The sequence below is a fragment of the Alternaria rosae genome (assembly GCF_020736505.1).
Source record: "Alternaria rosae strain MPI-PUGE-AT-0040 chromosome Unknown BKA58scaffold_2, whole genome shotgun sequence".
Lineage (NCBI taxonomy): Eukaryota > Fungi > Ascomycota > Dothideomycetes > Pleosporales > Pleosporaceae > Alternaria > Alternaria rosae.
This window is the reverse complement of record NW_025763571.1, coordinates 3,627,206-3,648,309: the sequence shown is the minus strand read 5'-3', so window position 1 is coordinate 3,648,309 and position 21,104 is coordinate 3,627,206. Positions and strand designations below refer to the sequence as shown.

Here is a 21,104-nt window from a genome sequence, read left to right as displayed (position 1 = left end):
AAAGGCTGATTTCTAGATACCGAATGTTTGGTGGTGGTGGTGGTGGTTGTTGTTGTTCTGTTCATGGTTGCTACTGCCACAACTAGTGGTAAGATTGTTTTGCTGATACCCTCAGTCCTGCGCCTGCCTCCAGGGAGGAAGAGGAAGCGGAAGCCCTCAGCGCATTATCAATTTTTAACTGAATGCAAGCTGCAGCACGACGTTCATACGAAAGTGTGTATACTCTCGAATAAGATACATCGCCAACCCAATGCGTTCACAAGGCGTCCGCAAAGTCACACGTACTGTCAAACCGTCTTCCACCGACGCCGCTGCTTGGGTGGTCGTAGTTTCCCTCAAGTAATGGTTTGTAATGCAGGAGTTACTGCGGTACTCGGATTAGTCGCCTTCCTGTTGTGACGGTTGTAGAGGTAAGGTTGGGCGAATCGGAGTGGTGGCTTTTCCGCGTTGGCAGCAGCCTCGCCTATCTTCGGCTTGCTTCACGCCTTGCGCCCTTCCTCGTAACATGCCGCCGCAATGCCGCCACCGCGTTTATATCCGCTCACTCGCCTCTGCAGTACGTGGTCCCGTCCACAGACTGTGCGATTGACCTCACCTCCAGCCAGCAAAGACCCTGAAAGCGGCTGATCGAGCCTTCACCGCACCCCTCGTCCACCCCGCGTTGCACTCCCCGCGCCAGCTACACCCTTCCCGGGCATACTCAGCCATGTCGCAGCTCTCCCAGTACACTGCTAAGAGCAGCAAAAGCGCAACCAATGGCACAAGTCATAATGGCAATGCCTGGAGCGGCGAGAAGAATCCAGCGGCCTTCGACTTCCGCTCCGATGTGCACACTACACCGACCATGTCGATGCTGAAAGCCATCCAGGAGTGCACCCTGCTCGACGACGTCACCATGGAAGACCCGACCACACTGTCGCTCGAGCGATTCGTTGCCGATCTCAGTGGGAAGGAGGAGGCACTCCTGGTGCTATCCGGCACTATGGGCAACCAGGTGGCGTTTCGAGCACACCTTACCACCCCTCCACACGCCGTCATTGTCGATCGACGTGGCCATATAATCAACTACGAGGCAGGTGGTGTAGCGACATTGAGCCAAGCCATGGTCCAACCTCTGGATGCGAAGAATGGGACATACCTCACACTCGAAGATATCCAAAAGTACGCTGTCATCTCCGATGACGTCCATGCCTGCCCTACACGCCTCATCTCGCTCGAAAACACGCTCAATGGTGCAATTATGCCGCTGTCCGAGGTTAGGCGCATATCAGCTTGGGCGCGCAAGCACGACATCATCATGCACTTGGACGGTGCGCGTCTGTGGGAAGCTGTAGCTGCAGGTGCCGGTACTCTCAAAGACTACTGCGCCGAGTTCGATAGCATAAGTCTGTGCATAAGCAAGGGTCTCGGCGCGCCGATTGGTAGCATCCTCGTCGGTACGAAGGAGTTCATCAAGCGCAGTCGCTGGATCCGCAAGTCCATTGGTGGAGGGTTGCGACAAGCCGGTGTTGTTGCAGCTCCAATGCGCGTTGCCATTGAGGAGACATTCCTCGGTGGCAAGCTCACTCAATCTCACGAGAACGCGAAGAAGATTGCGAGCATTTGGACAGATCTTGGAGGCAAGCTGCAATACCCCGTAGATACCAACATGGTTTGGCTAGATCTGGAGGCACATCATGTTGACATCAACAACTTTATCGAGCTAGCGGAGAAGTACGGCGTAAGGGTGCGTGGTGGTCGATTTGTTGTGCATTACCAGATTGGCGAGGAAGCGATTGAAGCGCTGCGAAAGGTATTCACCGAAGTGTTGACTGGTAAGGAATCGGCAGGGAAGAAAGCCGAAGCCCCGCACGACCCTGAAGACCTCAAGATGAAGGGAAAGGGCGTGGAGTAGATGCAGCAGCCACAGCATGACATTAGTCGGTAAAATGAACAAACGAATCAAACCGGTGCGCTCAGCCACGCAGCCACATTGATTGTCAGTACCTGCATGCCTAGCGTTGTCGTGTTCCGAATTCGCCGGGACATCGGAATCCACCAGAGCTTCCAAGACTTTACTATTACGTTAAACTTTCAACTTTAGGCCAAAGACTCTGTCCATCGCTACCCGACGTCAGGGCGAAGTCGTCATCGAACCCTCAGACACGAAATCGCCAAGATGGAGGCTGAAGCATGCTACATGAGACTGCTCTGGACGGCGCGGCGGTGCTGGGTATTCGCACTCGACTCCCCAGATCTGCCCTGATTATGTACAAACCTGCACGCGTAGTCACTTCTGGGCAAAAGCTTCTACGACAGACGTCATTTTTCGCAAAAAGATCTGCTGGACCCTGTGTACATAGACCTACGGCCTGCCGACCTGGTAACTCTTACAACTTTCTTGTCTCCACACCGCAGCACTTCCACACGACGATAGCAAAGATGGTACCACCGATTGCGCAAAGCCGGACACTCCTATCCGATCATCCCAACAAAGTCCGCATGCTTGTGCTTGAGACAGATGAGACACATCCCGATACGCAAAAAGAGACAGGATCCTTCGGGGTCGTCTTGGGCGAACTTCTCAAGAAAGCGGGAGACGAGCACAAGCCGAGTCTAGGCATCGAGACTGCCATGCAATATGTGGTCGAACCGGAAGGTGGGGCAATTCCAAAGCTGGAGGAGATCGGTGACGATGTCCATGCAATACTCATCACGGGCAGCTGTTGGGACGCGCACGGTGACGACCCTTGGATCCTCAGGCTCATACAATTCATCAAAGGTATGTGTTTCAGACGAGCCCCTGTCGGAAAATGCAGGAGCTAACTACATTACAGATGTCTGGCAACATCGTCCTGATATCCGCTTCACAGGAATTTGCTTCGGACATCAAATTCTTTGCAGGACTCTCGGCGCAACCGTCAAACCCCAGAAGGACGGTGAATGGGAACTTTCCCATCAACCTATCCAGCTGTCCGAGATTGGCCGCAACCTCTTCAATCTGCCCGAAACCGAGTCCAAGATTCATCTTCACCAGATGCATCTCGACCACGTCGTCAATCCTCCATCAACCGAGACGACTGATATGATACCAAAGAACACTAAGGTACATGTATGGGGTACCAGCGAACATACAGGCGTGCAGGGCGTGTACATTCACAAAAGGCTATTTACCACGCAAGGCCATATGGAGTTTGACGAGGCTCTCGTTAAGAGACAGCTGGAGATGAGGGTCGAGAGTGGGAGTGTCAGCAAAGAGGATGCGAACGAAGCCGCTGAGAGGGCTGATTGGATGCACGATGGTCTTTTGGTCGCGAAAGCAGTATTAAGATTCTTCCACGGCGACGACGACATATACACGTAGGAACCACCATCGGCCTAGGCTCCGGGGGATCCCGCTACGACGTTACGAGAAAGAGCATATCATTGGCGTTGAATGAACTGGGTACTTTAAAAGGTCACAGAAATAGGCGCAGGTAGTATGTACCGAATGCTATTATATATGTTTGATCAGTGTTAAGAGCATATCTTGCGTCATTGAAGTGACGTACGCCGCTTCGGCTTCGAAGCGTTGAGTAGGACCGTTCGCAACGCCTCAGAGAGCAGAATGCACCAATCCAACAAAACAATTCACGACCACATAGAGTTTCGTTGCAAAAGCTTGTCTCAACCTCGATTGATGTAGATCCTCTTAGAGCAGGCCAAACATCGGGTGGGTGGTGCCCTTCGGCATTAGCACGCCCGATGCGCGCGGATAAGAGCTTCCGATATCTTTTATACCCGGGCGCGCCCCCCGACACCAACCCACCTGCCTCTTTCAAGACGTCTGCAAGTGCGTCATCGCTCCACAGAGGCGTGCAGTAGACAGAGATACAGCATCAACGCGTTCATACCCCAGCTGTCTACATCGGGTGCCATTCGATACACACACACCCTGCACAATGATCGGTCAACATCGGCCGGCTGCTCCCCAGCGTGCATACAGCACTTCGTTCACACGCATCCAAACCCTGGAATTAAGCATGTTGCGGAGCGAGATTCAACGGGGCACGGCATGCTCTCCACGTCCCGGCGCTAGCGCCATGTTCGACAGGCGACCAGACGGATTAAGGGTGGGCGCATCCCCATGACCTGGGTCGATAACTCTTCGAGCCTCGCCTTCCCCAGACCTTGAGACAAATTCCACGCCACTCTACACTGCCAGCTTGTTGAGGCATCTGCTAGCGTTAACATACCACCCGGACTCACACCACCCCTCATGCTGAGATCATAACAGCATCGCCATGGCTACTCTCAAAGATACAGCGAGCGACGATCACCTGGATGTTGCCAGTGACAAAGAGAGAAGAAGCCAGGAGGTGGATATCGAAAAAGATGGACTGCAAGACGACCTGGAACGACTGGCCTCTGAGCCTCCATACTCTGTCTTCAGCAAAGGCATGAAGACATGGATAATCTTCTTAGTGTCGATTTCAGCATTGATATCGCCTTTTGGCGCGTCCATGTTTCTTCCGGCACTTAATGTGCTCTCTAACGTCCTGGATATTACACCTACGCAGGTCAACATATCAATTACAACGTACATGGTATGTGTGAAGATTTCTTATTCATATGCAACGAGATAGGAACGCTTTTGTTCCCCCGAAGGCCTGATAATCTTGACTACAACTGACTATCACAGATCGCGCAAGCCATAGCTCCCGCTTTCCTTGGGACTCTATCGGACAACAGTGGGCGAAGGCTGACCTTCATCATATGCTTCATCATCTATAGCATCGGCAACATTGGCCTCGCACTCCAAACAAACTACATCGCACTTCTCATCCTGCGCATGGTACAAGCAGTTGGCGGCACGGCTGCTATTGCCTTGACAATGGCGGTTGTCGCGGATATCTCCACGTCGGCTGAGCGAGGCACCTACATGGGTTATGCACAGGCCGGTGTATTGATGGGTCCTGCTTTCGGTCCGACGATAGGCGGTCTGCTGGCGCAGTATCTGGGCTGGCGATCCATCTTCTGGTTCCTTGCCATCTTCTCCGGTGTGCTGCTTGTGTTGTTCGTGTTCTTGTTCCCTGAGACTTGCCGGAAAGTGGTTGGCAATGGCTCTATCCCTCCTCAGGGCGTCAATCGCTCAGTCATCAGTTGTATACAAGCTCGTAAGCTTGCAAAGCTGTCGCCTAACGAGGTTACTCCTAAGCCCGAAAAGAAAAAGGTCGCCTGGCCAAACCCGCTTGCGACGTTCCGGATTCTGGCCGAGAAGGAGTCTGGAATTCTCCTACTCTACAATGGCCTCTTCTTCACTGGTATGATGGTCACTGTGTCGGCGATCCCAGAACTATTCTATGCCGCATATGGCCTCAACGAATTGCATGTCGGTCTTTGCTACATCTCCAATGGCGTAGCTTCCCTTATCGCATCGCTTACTATGGGCCGAGTTGTTGACTGGAACTTCCGTCGCTATGCCAAAGCTGTTGGCATGACCATCTCCAAGGGCAAACAACAAGATCTCAGCAACTTCCCCATCGAACGTGTTCGCCTACAGATCTTAATTCCATGCCACATCATTGGCATGTTTGGACTCATCATCTTTGGGTGGACTCTCAAATACCGAACACACATTGCGGGCCCTGAAGTTGCTTTGTTCATCATGGGCTTTGGCGTCACTGGTGCTTTCAACATCACCAATGGCTTGCTCATTGACTTACATCGCGATAAGCCTGCAGCTGCAACTGCGGCCGTCAACTTTGCCAGATGTCTCATGAGTGCTGGCGGTACGGCGGCGATTATCCCCATGTGCCATGCTATGAACCCGGGGTGGGCATTCACATTCATAGCGCTGATAATGGCGGTTTTGCTGGGCGTCGTGTTCTGGATCATGCGGGACGGTATGAAATGGAGACAAGAGTTGGCGGAAAAGAGGAGGCTGAAGCGAGAGGAACAAGAGAAGAAGGCAAAACAGGAGGAGGTTACGATGTGACATGACTAATATAATTCATCAGTCGTCTTTCTGCTACTCTCCTTGTTCTGTTCCTATGTAAACGACTGGATACATTGCATCTATATTGGTATCTATGATCGAGAAGTCACATCGAAATATTGATGATTATGAGTTTTATATACCTGGAAGTCTCAAAGCGTTTGATCAAGAACTTAGAAAGGGCCGGTTCGGGATGGATCACCGTGGAGATAAGACGATGGCCCCATCACATCCTCATTATCCCAACAGTTGTTGTGTAGACTGCCGTGATGAGAAAGATCACTGCAAGGTCTGTTTCACCGAAACGTTGTTGGCACCACTGCTCGTTCCTAATGAATATATTCTTCTTGTCTGCCATCTCGTCACCTCAGACAGTCCTCAAAACCTTCACCCCAGTCATCTCAGCCATATCATATATCGCGTCAACCACCCGATCAACGTCCATACTCTTGAGCGGTATCCGATGTGCGCCTTCCCATTCCACCAACGTCACTGTACAGTCTTCGCAATACTCGTGTAGTAATTTCCGATGAAGATGTAGACCTGGATCCGCCATGCCGTGGACATGCAGTGTAGGCTTATGTAGTGTAGCCTCCTCGTCCACCTCTCTGCAGAATTGAAACCCTTCCGATATGTCACCCGCACTCACAAGAGCCTCGCTCTTCATGAGCTCAGGGTTCAGATTGCTTAGGGGCGCTCGACCAGCGAGTAGTATCCCAAACCTCCACCTTATACCTGAGATTCCTGTGATACCAGTGGCGATCTTCGTGCCTTCTTTGCGCGCTTGTGTTTCCCTTGCTTGCTGTTCGAGTAGTAGGCTTGCGGATAGCTTTGCTCCTTGACTGAAGCCCATCAAGCCTACCCACTCGCCTGTGCCGCCTTCCCGATCATCATCTTCCATTGCTGTGCGCATCGCGTATCCAATCTCTTCAATACATGTGTCCGCATCGATCTCAGGGTGTTCGGGAAGCCATCGCAGCCAGCGTCGGAAAGGTGCGTAATCGCTGTACACGCCGATGATGTCTGAGTGCGGATCGCAGAAAAAAGGGCCGTCGGCCCATACGAGGCGGAAGGAGTGTTGGAGATGGCGGATCAGAGATCGCGATTGCGCTTTGAATATAGCGGCGTTGACGCCGCCGCCATGCAGACAGAGGATTCGGGGGAGAGATGTCGTGTCGGGCTTCGTTGGCGGTATTTTTGAAACTGGTTGTGAGTATGTTGAAGGCATGTTTGCTATTATATGTTCTTTTCACTTGAGGTGTTTGCGATCAATCGATAATCGGCCGAGCCGAAGCCTTGAAGAGTAAAGATTAAAGGTTAGTACCGTGAACTGATCAAAATCTAACGTGGGGGCGAGCAGGTCATGCTTCAACAAGGCTGACACCCAAGATAAAGCAGATTTGGCGGCATGCGACTGACTTGCCGTGCTTAGGTGTCGGAGTCCGTAGCGTGGTTGAAGGCGTCCTACCGCTGCCCCTGCATATAGCTGTGCTACTAGATGTGAGACACATATGGTGTGTAGTGCTCTCCAAAGCCTGTGAATATCTAGACTAGAGTTTCTCCCCAAGAATCGATGATCTATGATGGAAAAAGAGTGTTGCGGTGAGGTTGGAATGGGTGCAGCGAAGGGCGGGGAACCGTGTCGGCACAAGAACGCGCTAGACGGTCATCATAGAAATCGCGATCGATCTTGCTCCATGTCAACCGGAAGAACATGTATCTGGTGGCTACTCTCGCTTATTGGACTGGACACCCTTCTAGCATTGATTATCTTTGGAAAGAACGTTCTCGAAGGCGCAGTAACGATCTCCGTCTGACTCTCAGCAAAGCGCGACTGCAACAGGGCACCAACACGCGCTACCGGCGTCTCAGCATGTATTGAAACAATGTTTTCTTTTTCTAAACAGAATCTAAGCCAAACTTTAGACGTGGTAAGGTTTCGCTAGACCCAATGGCGACGCAGCGTAAGGTCAGACACAGGTCAAGAGTTGTCCAAGAATCATGGGTATGGGCGTAGGTCAAGCATTTCGGACAGACCGTGAAAGAAGAGTAGAATTCGAAAAGATTGATGAACAGTCCACTTTCAATCCACCACTCTGCTTGCATCAACGAACATGACCATGCCGTCAATCAAGGCGTAGACAGATTTATGACCCCCCTTGGTATACATGATTCCGTGCCCTGCCATCGTCATTATCGCCTTTAATGTACGCCTCCAAGGTACGCCTCCCACTTGTCTGGCTTCAATATTCCCAGTATTCCCTAGATTTCATCCCCAGTCCGTCCAATCTCTTCAGTATTTACAGTCCCTTCGTTTCGCCGAGTTCACGTGCTTTGCCCGTTGCATCCCATTCAAGGAGTGGATTGAACACAAACCTACAGGGGATAGTTGAAGTAAACGACCCAGAAGTTTATATTGCGTCAAAGGTCGGCCGAAATTTCGGTTTAATGTCAATGTAGACTGCAGAGCACCTGTTCAGATCCTCCCTTGAATGAGGTGGTTGCAACTCTCTAAGCTGCCGTCTTGGGGGCACCGGCGGCGTGCTGGGAGAGGAAATCGGGATCGTTCTCGAACTCTTCCTTGACCTGCAAGCTGTTAGCGCCTGTGCGCAGAATATGATAGTGCACTTACTATATCAAGACCGCCTACTAGCTCGCCATCCGCCCAGAGCTGTGGGAAGGTTGGCCAGTCGGCAAACTCCTTGAGTCCTTGCCGAACCTCGTCGTCGGCCAAAATGTTGAAGAAACCGTACCGTATGCCCTTCTCACGCAGAATCGCCACTGTCTGCCGGCTGAAGCCACACTGCGGCGAGCTTGGTGTGCCCTTCATGAACAGCATGACTGGTGCTGCCTTGACCAGCTCGCCTAGCCTCCTGTGTAGTTCCTCCTTGTTTGTCTGTTGCTCCCCTGCGCTGTAGTCGGGGGCCGTCTTGGGGTCCTGTGCGCTAGGCGCGTACCCAGCGAGGTTCTTGCCTGTGCTGTCTCCATTCTCCTGTGGTCGTGTGACGGTTTGCGCGGGTGGTAGACTAGAGGATTGGCCGCTGCCAGCGCCGGCGTACTTCTCGACGGCCGCTCGTATTTTGGAGGCATCTGAGCCCGACACTGTCTCGAGGGTCTTGCCATCTTTCTGTAGAACGATATATGGGACCGCTGTGACGTCGTATTGCTCAGAGACCTCGGGCAGCTCTTCGGCGTTGAGAGAGAGGAACTTTATGGGCGCGTCGGCGGGGTATGTACTTGCGAGCGTCTTCAGGATAACGCCCATCTGCTCGCACGGCTTGGCCCATGGCGCGTGGAAATAGATGATGGCGAGGGTGGAAGGTGGGAGCGCGGACACGGTCGACTGGAAAGCCGACTCATCGGGCATCTCCTGCATGGTAGCCATGGTACTAATCGTATATGTCGAAGGAGGAGCGGTTGATCTTTGATGTCAACGGTAGTTGCCTGGCTAGCCTATGGGCGTGATGTGGTCGTGATTTTTGGGATTGTATGCGGTAAGAGTGCTTGAAGAAGTCTGGAAGGATGGTATGATCCGATTACTATTTAGTTGCCGCCCGAAGCAAAGCGCCTGCTTGGGAAATCACGTCAGAGGCCGAATTGCGGAATCACCCCGCCACGGCCTGCTTCTCCGTTATCAGATCGGCGAAAGGTGTCTCCGACGCCGTTGATCCCGGGAACTTTTTTGTTAGCCAAGATTTCGGCATCCGCAACCAACCCAGACAACAACGACAAGATGTTGAAGACGGTGTACGTAAAGACGACTACCGCTTGTGCACGTATGAGCGACTCTAATATGACAATCTAGCAAGCCCAAGAATGCCCGCGCCAAGCGCGCAATGGCAAAGCGCGAGCCGCAACAGAACGAAAACCCCAAGACAACGCTCTTCGTCTCTGGCCAGAAGACCTCGCAGATCCTCAAGCTCGCCGTCGCCGACCTCTGCACAATCAAGCGACCTTTCATCGAGCGCTTCACCAAAAAGAACGACATCCACCCCTTCGACGATGCGACCTCGCTCGAGTTCTTCTCCGAGAAGAACGATACCTCGCTCCTCGTCCTGTCCTTACACTCAAAGAAGCGACCACACTGCCTGACACTAGCAAGAACGTTCTCATACAAGATGCTGGATATGCTAGAGCTGTACATCAACGCAGAGACTTTCCGGACGCTCCAGCAATTCAAGAACAAGAAGCCTTCAATCGGCCTCAAGCCACTAATCAGCTTCCACGGCACCGTCTTCGAGGACCCCACCCAAACCAAATATACACTAGCCAAGAGCCTTTTCATCGATCTGTTCAAGGGCCAAGACGCAACCGAAGTCGACGTCGAAGGACTCCAATACCTCGTCTCCGTCTCCGCCGAAGAACCCACCGACGCGCTCCCCAACCCGCAAATAAAACTCCGCTTCTACCTTCTCCGCACCAAGCGCTCAGGCCAAAAGCTGCCGCGCATCGAAGTCGAGGAGATGGGCCCGCGCATGGACTTTTCGCTCGGCCGCGAGATGTTCCCTGACCCGGATATGATGAAGCAAGCGCTGAAGAAGCCCAAGGGCGCCGAGCCGCGAACCAAGAAGAACTTCGACACCGATATGATGGGTGACAAGGTGGCCAAGGTTCATCTTGGCAAGCAAGACTATGGTAACCTGCAGACGAGGAAGATGAAGGGTCTCAAGCGAGGAAGGGGTGAGGACGACGAGGAGGTTGGTGTCGAGGACACGGCGAGTGAAGGCGAGGAGGAAGAGAAGACGCCCAAGAAGGCCAGAGTATGAAATGTATCAAGACATGAGAAGTAACTGCATGGGCGGCGTTAAGGGTGCCTCTGGCGTTCAACTGTTGGGCGAGACTATACCAATCTGCACATTTGTAGCAAGTCATAGGCGTCTCAAAAGTCGAATTGATTCGAGTGATATTCAGCGTCTACGTTTACTGTCATGTCTACTGTCTAGTCGTCATCTGGTTCATCAGCCAGTAACCACTTCGCCCGGCACTTCACAGCCGCACTTCTAACATCTCTCTTCCCATCATCCAGCGCTGCAATGAGTCTCCTAACAACCTCTCTCCTGTAGCCTAGTATCCTCTCTTCTTTGAACTTCTCTGCTACCAGGTGCAGACACTTCAAAGCTGCTACCCTCACTGCTGGCGGTGGCGGCGTAGCATTGTTGTCCTTTGTGACGGTAGCGTTGTTCAAAAGACGAGAGATGAGTGCACCAGCATGCTCTTCGAGCACTGCCGGCTTCTCCGTGAGGGTCGAATTGAGAGTGCCAATCGCGGCCTCTTTGACAACATCCACGCCCTTGAGGTCCAGAGATTGGAGAAGCAGGGTAACGAGTTGTCCAACTTCCTCGACTACTATCTCAAATGGCATCCATCTCAGTGCTCCGCTCAGTGCGATGAGGTAGTTGGGCTTCGTCTGGGCATCCGCTTCTCGGAATGATTTTGTGATGTTCGGTACCAGTAACGCAAAGCTCTTGTGCTTATGTAGACCGAGGATCTGGCAGTGGTTTTCCTTAGTGAGAAGGTCGTCAGGTTGCAATAGAGTTGTGAAGCCTTGTGCGACTGTGCTGCCATACTTCGGATGTGATAGCAAAGACAAGAGCGTTGGATACAATGTGTTGAGCGCTGGGCTGCTTCGCAATACAATACCCTTGAGGCACGCGAAGATGATGCGTATCCGTGGCGGATCAAGCTTCTCCGGATTGAGAAGATCAAAGTCCGCGACGAGAGGGTCCATGCATGTCTTAAGTGCAGCGCTGGTATAGTACTTGTTGATGATGAGAGACATCTGCCGAAGGGATGCTGATCGGACTGGTAGGGATAAAGAGGGCTGCTGAGCGTAGTTTGCTAGAGAAGAGATCAAAAGTTGTAATTCGCAAGGTAGCGTCGCGTCCCTGCAGAGAGAAGCGAGGAGGTGTGTAGAGACGATCATTGTCTTGTTCGCTTGCACACCAGCGTCGAGACTGAAGGGCGGAAGTTCTGTTTGTGACTTGCCGCGGAACAAGGTGTACATCTCCGCAGCAACAGTGTTCTGCTCTTCGGTTGGGAGATGTTTGATGATCAAGTTGCATATGCGACCGACAAGGTCAAGTGTTGTCTCGTCGTCAAAAGCCGCTGGATGTGTTTCATCAGAACTTGATGCGCGTTGAATAAGTGGCAATGCGATATCCTTGTAGTAGGCCGAGCTATCCAAGCCCTGCGACAGCTTGGTCTCACCCTTCTTGAGTGCGTACAACATCGCGGAAAGTAGCGCGACAATGTATGTTGAAGAAGCACCCTGTTGGACTGCCGCGCTGAATTTATTCTTGAGTCGCAGTATGACGGTGTCAAATACCTGCTCCTCGCTGGCCAGCTTGGCGAAGGCTTCGAGAACGGTTGAGTAGCCTTTCGACCCGTCCGCGTCTGTGTCTGGAAGTTGCGCAAGGAAAGCCGGGAATGCTTTCTCGACTACCACCTGCGGCTTCTGGTGAGCAATTTCGACAATGCCGTTGATTGCTGCTTCTTTGACTTCGTCTTTTCCATGTGATTCTTCGTGGATGACGACGGAATGCAGAAGCTGAATGATTCTGCCGATATCGTCATCGCTGAGTAGTCCTCGCGCTTTCGATAGCTGGATAAGTCCATCAAGACAGACCAGTCTGAATGACACTTCTTTGGCTGGGGCTGTCTCGAGACCGTTCAACATGACTTCTAGCGCTTGGTCTCGGAACTGAGCGAGCGCGTTGTTGCTAACTTCTTCTCCACCAGGGCCCATCTTTCTCCAGTCACCATACACGTCGATGTTGGCTTTTACAAGTTGAACAAGAACTTCCAGTAAACCTCGACGCTTTGCCATGGTGTCAGCTGTCTGGAATAGTAGGAAGAGGTTCGGCAGCACTCCGGCTAGCACGAGGCTGGTGACTTCGGGAGATACGTTGGCGATGCTTTGGAGAAATCTGGCGGAAGCTTGTGACTGTTTCGTGGGTGCATCTTCAAGGTGCTCGTTGCACTCCTTGATGATTGGTTTGAGATAGGCGTTGAGTGATCCTGGGGTACCCTGTGATAGTGTCCTTGCAATTGCTGCTAGGCCTGCAAGTGCTTCCTTCGCCAGGTCTTCCTCTTGTACATTCAAGACTTCAAACTTCAGTGCATCCCATAGCGTGACTGCGTACAAAGATACTGTCCTTGGTCCATACTCGGTCACTGAGGCGGTGATTGTTGACAGAACGTCTCGCTTGGTGTTCATAGAAGTAGAATCGAGCTTGTCCAGAAGCGCAGGGAACGCATATGGCGCGAAGTCGGCCGTGGATGAAATGCAATCTCGCAAGCGATCCTTCAGGTCTTGTGCGGTGATACCGTATGGATCGTCAGGTGGCGGCCTGAAAGTAATCGGGAAGTAGTTGAAGACTGCGTCGAACAGGTCCTGTGCATCTCCACCAATGTTCCATTCTGTCATTGGAACCCTCAGTATAGAGAAGACGACCATTAGATTCCGAGGATCTTTTTCTCCGTCAAAGTATGATATGAAGCGTCCCAAGAAGTCTGATGTCGCATCGTGGTGGGCTCGTAGTACTTCGCGGTATTTCGCCATGAGGGTATCGATCAGCCGCAGCACTGGGTAGCGTTCGCTCTGCTGCTTGTATTGCCGTAGCGGGTGTGTATTATTGAGAAGGGCCTCAACGATGCTGACTACCCGCTGGTCGTCCCACTTGCCTAGCTCTTCGAGGGCCAATAGTGCCTTTGCGCATGACCCGAGGCCTTCGTTGTCTTCGGTTCGGGAGAGGGTGAAATCGCAGAGCAGGTTCCCTAACCTTCACGTTAGCCTGGTCCTATCTTATGACACGATGCTCGCGTCCTAGAAATGCAATGCATGTTTGATGCTTTGGCCCGGCTCCAATGACCGTTATTGTCTGGAATGTGCGATGGATGTGTACGGGAGACGGTATATTATGGGCTGAGTGATCGCGAGCTCACGTACGTTGTTGGAGGGAAAGAACCTTCTGTGGAACGGCTGCGAGTACCTCCGCAAGGTACGACATCGCTACGATGGATTAGCCCAGCTCCTACTACATTCCAGCCATACGTACTCTTTGACCGCGTGGCTCCATCTTCACTGTTCAAGTACTCTCCGAGGTCAGTGACCAGGCTGATAAGCTTCAATTCGCCATTCTTCAGTCCTGTCCACGATCAGCCCTCATGCCACCAGATGCCCCGCCGGAACCTCGTACATACGCGTCGCGCTCCGTTGAGCAGTCGCCGTCGCCTCCTTCTTGTTCCTGTCAAAGTCTAGCAGGTACTGCTGAGCATCTGACATGTTGATTGTCGCGATTGCGGTATATCGCAATGTGTTGCCGTGTGCCTCAAAGCACGCGGTTCAGAAAGTTGCAGCGTTGCGGCAATGACGTTACGGAGTTGCGGTGCTGCTGATTGGCCGGTATCGGAATGGTGGGGCGGGTCGCGCAAAAAAAGTTAATGGGAAGTGTCGGCAGTGAGGAAAGTGTGTTTAATTGACCCGATGTAAGAGGCTTGACTGCCCTTTGTGGCCCCGTGCTGTGAAATAAAATCGTCTTCTCTGGACCGACTCAGATCTCGGATCTACACTATTGCAATCGTCGACTTTTCCGCTGCTCATCCCCAGAACAGCAAAGTTACCCCGCCATGGCCGACGATAAACCTAACTGCAAAGTCATCCTTGCGAACAACATCGCGAAGGGTCTTCTGGACGAAGTGCGCGATGGTCTGAGCAAGATTCCGCGTAAGCCGCTACTCGTTGGCTTCCTCTCCAGCGCAGATCCTGCCGCGAGGGTATACGCAGAATGGACAGGCAAGACTTGTGTTGAAAAGTGAGCGCGTCCATCAGCCGATACTCACTTCTTCCATGGCTGAGCCTTTGGCTGAAAGTTGGGTGAAAGCCGCTTACTAACCTCATTGCAGTGGCTTCGCATTTGACCTGCGCGAAGTCGACCGCGAGCTCCTTGAGGACCGCCTCATCGAAGCGAACAACGACGCTGCCGTGGACGGCATCATTGTTTACTACCCCATCTTCGGTAACCGACAGGACCAGTATCTCCAGCAGATTGTCTCAATCGACAAGGATGTAGAAGGATTGTCGCATCGTTACATTTTCAACATGTACCAGAACATTCGCTTTCTCGACCCTGCGAACACGAAAAAGAGCATCTTGCCCTGCACACCTCTGGCTGTGATCAAGATTCTGGAGTACCTAAGAATCTACAACACCATCCTGCCATACGGCAACAGGCTGCATGGACGTACCATTACCGTCATCAACCGAAGTGAAGTGGTAGGCAGACCGCTTGCAGCACTGCTTGCCAATGACGGAGCCCACGTCTACAGCGTGGATATCAGCGACGTGCAAGAGTTCACACGAGGCGTTGGTCTGAGGAAGCGAAGACACGAGGTAGTGGAGAAGCCTGGCTGGACTCTCAACGACTGCCTCCCGCTCAGCGATGTAGTCATCAGTGGTGTACCTGGAGACAAGTACAAGGTGCCACTCGAGTTAATGAGAGACGGAGCCGCATGCATCAACTTTTCCAGTGAGAGAAACTTCACGCCAGAAGTCAAGGAGAAGGCCTCGATCTATGTTCCCGCCATAGGAAAAGTTACTATTGCGGTGCTATTGAGGAATTTGTTGGTATGTATTCATACATCTAGCTACGGACCTACACTAACAATATCACAGCGCCTCGCTCAAAACAAGATTGATGCCGCTGCTCAAGGTGTGGATGAGAAGTCCTCGGTAGAGCCAGTGATTCAGTCGACTGCATAGACATGCGTTCATCATTTTCTCCATCGTGTCCTTATTTTGATACCCATAGAAGGCACACGTGCCAAAACAAGATTCGCCTGGCATCTCACCTTATCTGAATCTGTGCCTGTATATGGTCCATGTTATGCAGTGTCAAGTGGACTTGACTGTTCTCCACGTCCCTCAATCTTGTAGAAACAAGGCCATCATATTATAGTCGGGCAAGAGATTACACAATAATGTCGTGACGTGATGGTACAAACCATTCAATCGAGAAGGGTAGGACTAGTACACTGGAATCCACAATATCCACCCAAACAGGAACCAATGGTAGAATAGTGAAGGTATAAACAAGGTGGGAAATTCGTTACAAATTCGAACGTCACGCTAAAAGATGAAATCATGAGGCCTCTGGCGGCATGGGCACAGGCACGCTCTCCACCTTGATCTCCGGTTGCGGCGGCTCGTATATCTCATTCTCTGCCTCCGCTGCTGCTCGCCTGGGCATGGGCCTCTCCCTTTCCTCGTAGTACATATAATCGTCAGGACGACTATTGTACCTCTGTGGTGTCGGTCTCTCGTATTGAACCGGGACGTATCCATATGCGTCATGCTCATATCGGTGAGGCTGATGTGGTATATACGGGGCCCGGTATCTGGTATCACCACGTACACGAATGACCTCGTAGTCATGCACGGGATGCCCGTACTCGTCAACGTAAACCGGCTGTGGACCGCGAGGAGATTCATCGTAACGATATCGCGGTGGTGAGTACGCGTGCGCATGTGGATGCAGACGGTCTTGCACAGAGACGTATCCACGCGGATGACGGCGGGCAGGCGGATAGAAACCATCATCTTGCACAGATTGATCAATGCTATGCTCTCGAGAATACGCAGGCTCGTAATCAGGCTCAGCATTAGGTTGTGGTGTTTCTTGTTGATCGATGCGACGCTTTTGTTCTTCGTATCTCCGACTTTGTGATCGGCTCATGCTAGAACCACGTCCGTAGGGATCTTCCCGCGCAACACTCATGTATCGATGATATCGAGACGGCCCTCGGTTATCATAAGGCCGATCTCTTCGGCGTTGAGGCCCAGCCCTTCGTGGCGGACCGCCTGGTCCGGACATAGGCATCCGGTACCCGTTGGATTGATAGTCATCATACCGGGAGTTGTTGGAAACAGTGGAAGGAGCTCTAGGATGTGGAGGCGCGAGTGGGCGCACGGGTGCGGTTGCGTCTGTTGGTACAGGAGCCTCCGGAGGCGGAGGCGTGTAACGAGCGCCGTCCCCGTTCTCCTGCGCTGATGCGACAGCGTCTACTTCTGGCTGTGTTTGTGGCTGTGGAGGTTCGTTTTCTGCGAGGAATCGATCTGCTGCAGACTGCCCCTGAGGTGGACTGGCATCTCTCGACTGACGCTCGTTCATGAACCGATATTCGGGCCGATGGTCATCCTCTTCATAGTATCGAGGCTGGCGGGGATAGGCGCTGTATTCCCGACTGCCGTGGCTTCCTTCCCGCGGATGTGCATAGACCACATCTTCGGGTGGTCCATAGAAGCGCTCTTGCTCGCGGAACGCCGTTCGGCGGCCGGTGTAATCCTCATATGCAGGACCAGCATGGATGATCCTTGGGCTAGGGGCATACTCCACATACTCTCGCGGGCGATGATAGCCATCATCAAGGTGATCCCTAGGAATCTGATAGACAAATGCGTTAGTCTCACTAATGTTTCTGCGGAGTGTGGTAGATCACATACATAGTATCGGGATTCAGCATAGTGGTGCTGCCTGCGGTCTGTGGGCGAGCTTTCTCGATACGAACGTTTCCGGTTCATGGAGCCAGATGCCTCGTTCGATTCGCCTGCGAGGCTTGGCCGAATAGATTCATAACCAGCCTCCAGCGGCTTGGGTGGTAGCGTCGAATTTGCTTCTGTTGCTTTCAAAACAGAGTTGGGTCGTGCTATTGCCTCACCCGCAACATCGACTGCACCATTCGTTTTGTCTGATTCCTTCGGTCCTGACGAGGCTGGGGAAGCTAATCCATGGCTATCAATTACGCCGATCTTAGGCAGCGGCATAGGGAATAGGCTGGGAAACACAGTTGCTATCATTAGCAGCTTCTCATCGTCCATACCTGGAGCGTGTATGAGTCCAGAAATGAAACGTTCGCTCGGGAGCTCAATCATGTCTTCCTTCCAGTCCAAAGGGGCAACAGACATTCCGTGGCCGGGTATGGGTTGCTGATAAGGCATATGCTGACCCCTGAAGTGCGACAACAGACCGAGGACAGTATAGGTAGTTCTTTCTTCAGACTTGGAGTAGAAGGAACCTCCCAGGTTATGCGAAACGCCCGTCTGACAAGCTTTGCATGAGAGACCTGGTGCATTCTTCAAGGCCTTTGGCATCTCATGATTAGACAGGGCATCAATGAAGTGGTTCAGGTTCGGTTCGTGATTGAACTCTACATGAAACTTGGAGATGACGCGATGTAGCAACACATAGACCCGCAGGCTGTTTGGCATGTCTTTGATCCCCGAGGTGCGTTTCCAGATGTCCTGGGTCATATCGATGACCGTACTTACTTGCTTGTCAAAGGAGCTAGTACTCTGGCCAGTATCTTCTGTACCGCTGGGAGCGATCTCAGGAACTCCCTGGCTAGGTGGTGGCATATTGGGTGGTGGTGGAGGAGCTATGGCATTGTTGATCATTGCTGGAGAGGTCAAGTATGGGTTTTGAGCCGCATGAGCACCATAGCCCGGGGGACCCATTGCTTGATGCGCGTACATGTCCACGGGTGTCGCATATGGCTGGGGGTACTCGAATCCCGAAGGAACCTGTGGTGGAGCGAATGGTCCATTGTACTGGCCTCCATAGTTGTAAGGCCCAGGGCTCGCCTGTGGATGGTGAGTCGGCATGTGCGGTGTTGATGTCCCTGCGCGTGAGTACCCGCCAAAATAACCGCCAAACCCATTCGTGCTAGAAGAGGGATGATGAGTATGTTGAGGCTGTTTTACGGAGAGAGGATCTGGGTGGAATGGGGTCTCCTCTGGCCACTCGGCTTCTCTCCATGCCACAACCACATTTCCTGAACTGAAGGCGGCAGTATGTTTGGCTCCATAGTGCTGCGTAACACCTTCGAAACCGTAGAACTTATTGTTGTATTCGCATCCGTTGCCATGGCACAGGAAGATGTCCTTCCGGAATGGTTCTGTTAGAGGCTTGATTTTGTTGTCGTACACCCATTTCATGTTATCCAGGACGAGCCTGGGCCTAGTAGTCATATTGTCAGTAGAAGGCTGCGCATGTTGTCCGGGATGATCAGAGTCCTGTTCGGGGTCCTCGGCATAGTATGTGCGGCGCACGTGAACAAGGAGGTCGGCCGCAAACTTTGGGCTGTTGTCGTGAGTAACGGCGCTGCCATGGTCCCAGCTCTGATTGATGAAGTCTTCGGCAATGGCATCGAGTCTGTCGCGGATGGGTCGTTGCGACTCTTCCCACTCTCGGTCCATGACTTCTCTGGCCTCCTTGGAATTGGCGTCCGTGTGGCGGCGGTCGGCAGCTTTTGTGGGAAACGAAGCAGCCCGAGCCACGTGGTCGGCTTCTGCTTGTTGGGCAGCAGGGAGCTGAGCGATCAAGCGGGGTTGAAGAACACTCCATGCATAGTCGTTCATTGGCTGTGAAATCTGGATAGCAGCTTTGAACGAGTCCATGTGGCGCAAGACGTTGGGAGCGATAGGAGGGTCCATTTGCTGACACCGGCGTTCTATGTCGGTCTTCCGGGTCGCCTTGGCCTCGTTTGCATCGTGTAGGTTTCTCTGGCCAGAAGGAGTGAAAGCCTGTGGTGGAACAGTGGGCGGTCGCGCTTGCGCATGCTGCGACGATGGTGCTACACCAGTTAGGTTGGGGACTGGAGAGGTGTTGTTGAAATATCGAGAGGCATGGCCATGTGTGGCAGCAAATGAGACAGCAGAGGTATACTTACTCGCTGGAACCGGAGCATGAATTATAGGAGAGGGGGTTCGTCGTGGAGGTGATTTGGATGGGTCCCTGTGTGACGTGGCGGCATGCGAAGGAGCTGCAGATGGAGCGCGCTTCGCACCCTGCTGTTCTTCCATCCACAGGTTCTTGACCTCCCAGCGTTCCCAGTTTTCGGCCGCTCTCATGCGTTCTCTGCCGCGAACATCAAGACCTTTGTACCACTCCTCAGCCGCAGCAGGGCCGCGGCTAATGGCCCCGTTCATCTCCTGCGTGAGTTCCTCGACATGCTTTTTGTAGTAGAACTTGGCAATGTCGACGTCGGCCGGTGTACTCGTAGATTGCAGAGTGTATGCAGGAATGTAGTGCTGCTCACTTGTGACGAGGGCGAACGGGAGGGCGGGTCGCAGGGGGGAGGCAGCCGAGAAGAGAAGGCTTGCGTCCTGTAGATGTCAGTCGCGACCCAGAATTGAGCATTGGGAGAGTGCAACTCACCGTCTGGCACTGTTCAAGCAGGCACGGCCCGCAGGCTCTGATGGCGAAGGGCCAGATGACCCTGACGCCTTCTTTACCGGGTCCCTTCTGCCATACGCGCTCGCCTGGAGAAAGAGAACCAACCTTGTCACAAAACTGACATCTCCTGGACCAGGCGAGCTGCCACATGCGCAGCTCGGTGAAGCCTGGGAGTGGCTTCGGGGGCTTGGTACACATTGCGTTGCGGGCAGAGGCCCACAACGACTCAGACTTTAGGAGACGCAGACGGCCAGGATGCGACTTTGAAGTCGACAGGCTGCGCACATCTGTGAGATAGGATAGGAAAGATCGATTGACCTGGATCAATCGACCGAGATCTGCAAGCGAACAAAAAGAGAAAACATGCTGCCACAACTCGGGTGGTAGCTTTGCGAGCGGCTTCGCGCTGCTGAGCTTGCGCTTCTTTTCACGCTCAGGCGGCGCATCCTCTGCCTTGCGCTTTGCGAGAGGCGCGTCGCGCTGCGCACCCTTGGTATTGGGAGGGAGTGCATCGGAGCTGTAGAAGTCGACCGACGACCCTACGCTCGATTCGCGGTCCTCCATGGCGACGCAGCCGTGCAGTGGCAAAGTTCACAAGAGACTCATTGTCGGCGTGCGCAGGCTAGAGACACGGAGACAGAGACATGCGATGGCGGATGCGTGGTAGCAGCGCGCTTTGCGATGGCGACTGCAAAAGGCGGTGCGCTGCTGTGCTGTCGGTGCTAGTGTTTGTCGTGGCAGAGTGGAGGTGAAGTCGGGCTAGAGGGCCAGAAGGGCGTGGATATGGAGCCCGGGATGGAGCCTGGAGTCTAGGCGGCGGTTTGAAGGATGCAGAAAGCTGCTTTGGCATGCAGCGTTGGCAGGCAGTGCGAGGAGCTATGTCCAATCGTCGCTGTGAGGCGGACGAGGGTCTCCTG

The 21,104-nt window shown here is 52.9% G+C and overlaps 9 protein-coding genes across 9 annotated transcripts; 5 read left to right on the top strand and 4 right to left on the bottom strand.

Annotated features, from left to right (window-relative positions):
• The first annotated feature begins 291 nt into the window (after positions 1-291).
• Positions 292-2,033, top strand: BKA58DRAFT_103472 (pyridoxal phosphate-dependent transferase). Its single transcript, XM_046163787.1, has 2 exons — positions 292-556; positions 606-2,033. The coding sequence occupies exons 1-2, from the start codon at positions 517-519 to the stop codon at positions 1,892-1,894; spliced, it is 1,329 nt and encodes a 442-aa protein (XP_046029642.1). The 5' UTR covers positions 292-516; the 3' UTR covers positions 1,895-2,033.
• A 388-nt stretch (positions 2,034-2,421) lies between these two features.
• BKA58DRAFT_308282 (class I glutamine amidotransferase-like protein) lies at positions 2,422-3,343 on the top strand (the record flags this gene model as incomplete). The annotated part of the gene is made up of 2 exons (XM_046167195.1): positions 2,422-2,761; positions 2,817-3,343. 2 exons carry the CDS (start codon positions 2,422-2,424, stop codon positions 3,341-3,343), a joined length of 867 nt encoding a protein of 288 aa, XP_046029641.1.
• Positions 3,344-4,160: 817 nt separating this feature from the next.
• On the top strand, positions 4,161-6,140 carry BKA58DRAFT_103402 (major facilitator superfamily domain-containing protein). Its single transcript, XM_046163782.1, has 2 exons — positions 4,161-4,565; positions 4,661-6,140. Exons 1-2 carry the CDS (start codon positions 4,263-4,265, stop codon positions 5,954-5,956), a joined length of 1,599 nt encoding a protein of 532 aa, XP_046029640.1. The 5' UTR covers positions 4,161-4,262; the 3' UTR covers positions 5,957-6,140.
• Positions 6,140-7,424, bottom strand: BKA58DRAFT_103424 (citrinin biosynthesis oxidoreductase CtnB). The gene is made up of 2 exons (XM_046163783.1): positions 7,380-7,424; positions 6,140-7,251 (listed from the first exon to the last, which is right to left on the bottom strand). The coding sequence occupies exon 2, from the start codon at positions 7,182-7,184 to the stop codon at positions 6,324-6,326; it is 861 nt and encodes a 286-aa protein (XP_046029639.1). The 5' UTR covers positions 7,185-7,251; positions 7,380-7,424; the 3' UTR covers positions 6,140-6,323.
• Positions 7,425-8,519: 1,095 nt separating this feature from the next.
• On the bottom strand, positions 8,520-9,540 carry BKA58DRAFT_378014 (monothiol glutaredoxin-4). The gene has a single exon (XM_046169664.1). It carries the CDS (start codon positions 9,339-9,341, stop codon positions 8,553-8,555), a length of 789 nt encoding a protein of 262 aa, XP_046029638.1. The 5' UTR covers positions 9,342-9,540; the 3' UTR covers positions 8,520-8,552.
• Positions 9,541-9,546: 6 nt separating this feature from the next.
• Positions 9,547-10,862, top strand: BKA58DRAFT_333066 (Brix domain-containing protein). The gene is made up of 2 exons (XM_046168196.1): positions 9,547-9,703; positions 9,762-10,862. The coding sequence occupies exons 1-2, from the start codon at positions 9,690-9,692 to the stop codon at positions 10,720-10,722; spliced, it is 975 nt and encodes a 324-aa protein (XP_046029637.1). The 5' UTR covers positions 9,547-9,689; the 3' UTR covers positions 10,723-10,862.
• BKA58DRAFT_378011 (RNAPII transcription regulator C-terminal-domain-containing protein) lies at positions 10,863-14,438 on the bottom strand. Its single transcript, XM_046169663.1, has 4 exons — positions 14,159-14,438; positions 14,014-14,103; positions 13,905-13,967; positions 10,863-13,732 (listed from the first exon to the last, which is right to left on the bottom strand). The coding sequence occupies exons 1-4, from the start codon at positions 14,238-14,240 to the stop codon at positions 10,896-10,898; spliced, it is 3,072 nt and encodes a 1,023-aa protein (XP_046029636.1). The 5' UTR covers positions 14,241-14,438; the 3' UTR covers positions 10,863-10,895.
• A 146-nt stretch (positions 14,439-14,584) lies between these two features.
• BKA58DRAFT_307235 (uncharacterized protein) lies at positions 14,585-15,716 on the top strand (the record flags this gene model as incomplete). The annotated part of the gene is made up of 3 exons (XM_046167149.1): positions 14,585-14,769; positions 14,861-15,581; positions 15,630-15,716. 3 exons carry the CDS (start codon positions 14,585-14,587, stop codon positions 15,714-15,716), a joined length of 993 nt encoding a protein of 330 aa, XP_046029635.1.
• A 189-nt stretch (positions 15,717-15,905) lies between these two features.
• On the bottom strand, positions 15,906-20,873 carry BKA58DRAFT_103351 (uncharacterized protein). Its single transcript, XM_046163781.1, has 4 exons — positions 20,170-20,873; positions 19,682-20,117; positions 17,457-19,585; positions 15,906-17,397 (listed from the first exon to the last, which is right to left on the bottom strand). Exons 1-4 carry the CDS (start codon positions 20,749-20,751, stop codon positions 16,096-16,098), a joined length of 4,449 nt encoding a protein of 1,482 aa, XP_046029634.1. The 5' UTR covers positions 20,752-20,873; the 3' UTR covers positions 15,906-16,095.
• Between the last annotated feature and the right edge of the window lie 231 nt (positions 20,874-21,104).

What these genes read in the sequence shown, in the direction of transcription:
- BKA58DRAFT_103472 (XM_046163787.1), top strand. Translation starts at nt 517, where the DNA reads ATGCCGCCACCGCGTTTATATCCGCTCACTCGCCTCTGCA. An exon ending in TCCGCTCACTCGCCTCTGCA is followed by an intron (nt 557 to 605) that starts GTACGTGGTCCC and finishes ACCTCCAGCCAG; the next exon opens with CAAAGACCCTGAAAGCGGCT.
- BKA58DRAFT_103402 (XM_046163782.1), top strand. Translation starts at nt 4,263, where the DNA reads ATGGCTACTCTCAAAGATACAGCGAGCGACGATCACCTGGATGTTGCC. An exon ending in TATCAATTACAACGTACATG is followed by an intron (nt 4,566 to 4,660) that starts GTATGTGTGAAG and finishes TGACTATCACAG; the next exon opens with ATCGCGCAAGCCATAGCTCC.
- BKA58DRAFT_103424 (XM_046163783.1), bottom strand. Translation starts at nt 7,184, where the DNA reads ATGCCTTCAACATACTCACAACCAGTTTCAAAAATACCGCCAACGAAG.
- BKA58DRAFT_378014 (XM_046169664.1), bottom strand. Translation starts at nt 9,341, where the DNA reads ATGGCTACCATGCAGGAGATGCCCGATGAGTCGGCTTTCCAGTCGACC.
- BKA58DRAFT_378011 (XM_046169663.1), bottom strand. Translation starts at nt 14,240, where the DNA reads ATGTCAGATGCTCAGCAGTACCTGCTAGACTTTGACAGGAACAAGAAG. An exon ending in TGCTCAACGGAGCGCGACGC is followed by an intron (nt 14,104 to 14,158) that starts GTATGTACGAGG and finishes GATCGTGGACAG; the next exon opens with GACTGAAGAATGGCGAATTG. An exon ending in TGGAGCCACGCGGTCAAAGA is followed by an intron (nt 13,968 to 14,013) that starts GTACGTATGGCT and finishes AATCCATCGTAG; the next exon opens with CGATGTCGTACCTTGCGGAG.
- BKA58DRAFT_103351 (XM_046163781.1), bottom strand. Translation starts at nt 20,751, where the DNA reads ATGGAGGACCGCGAATCGAGCGTAGGGTCGTCGGTCGACTTCTACAGC. An exon ending in TGCTTGAACAGTGCCAGACG is followed by an intron (nt 20,118 to 20,169) that starts GTGAGTTGCACT and finishes TGACATCTACAG; the next exon opens with GACGCAAGCCTTCTCTTCTC. An exon ending in TCATGCTCCGGTTCCAGCGA is followed by an intron (nt 19,586 to 19,681) that starts GTAAGTATACCT and finishes TAACTGGTGTAG; the next exon opens with CACCATCGTCGCAGCATGCG.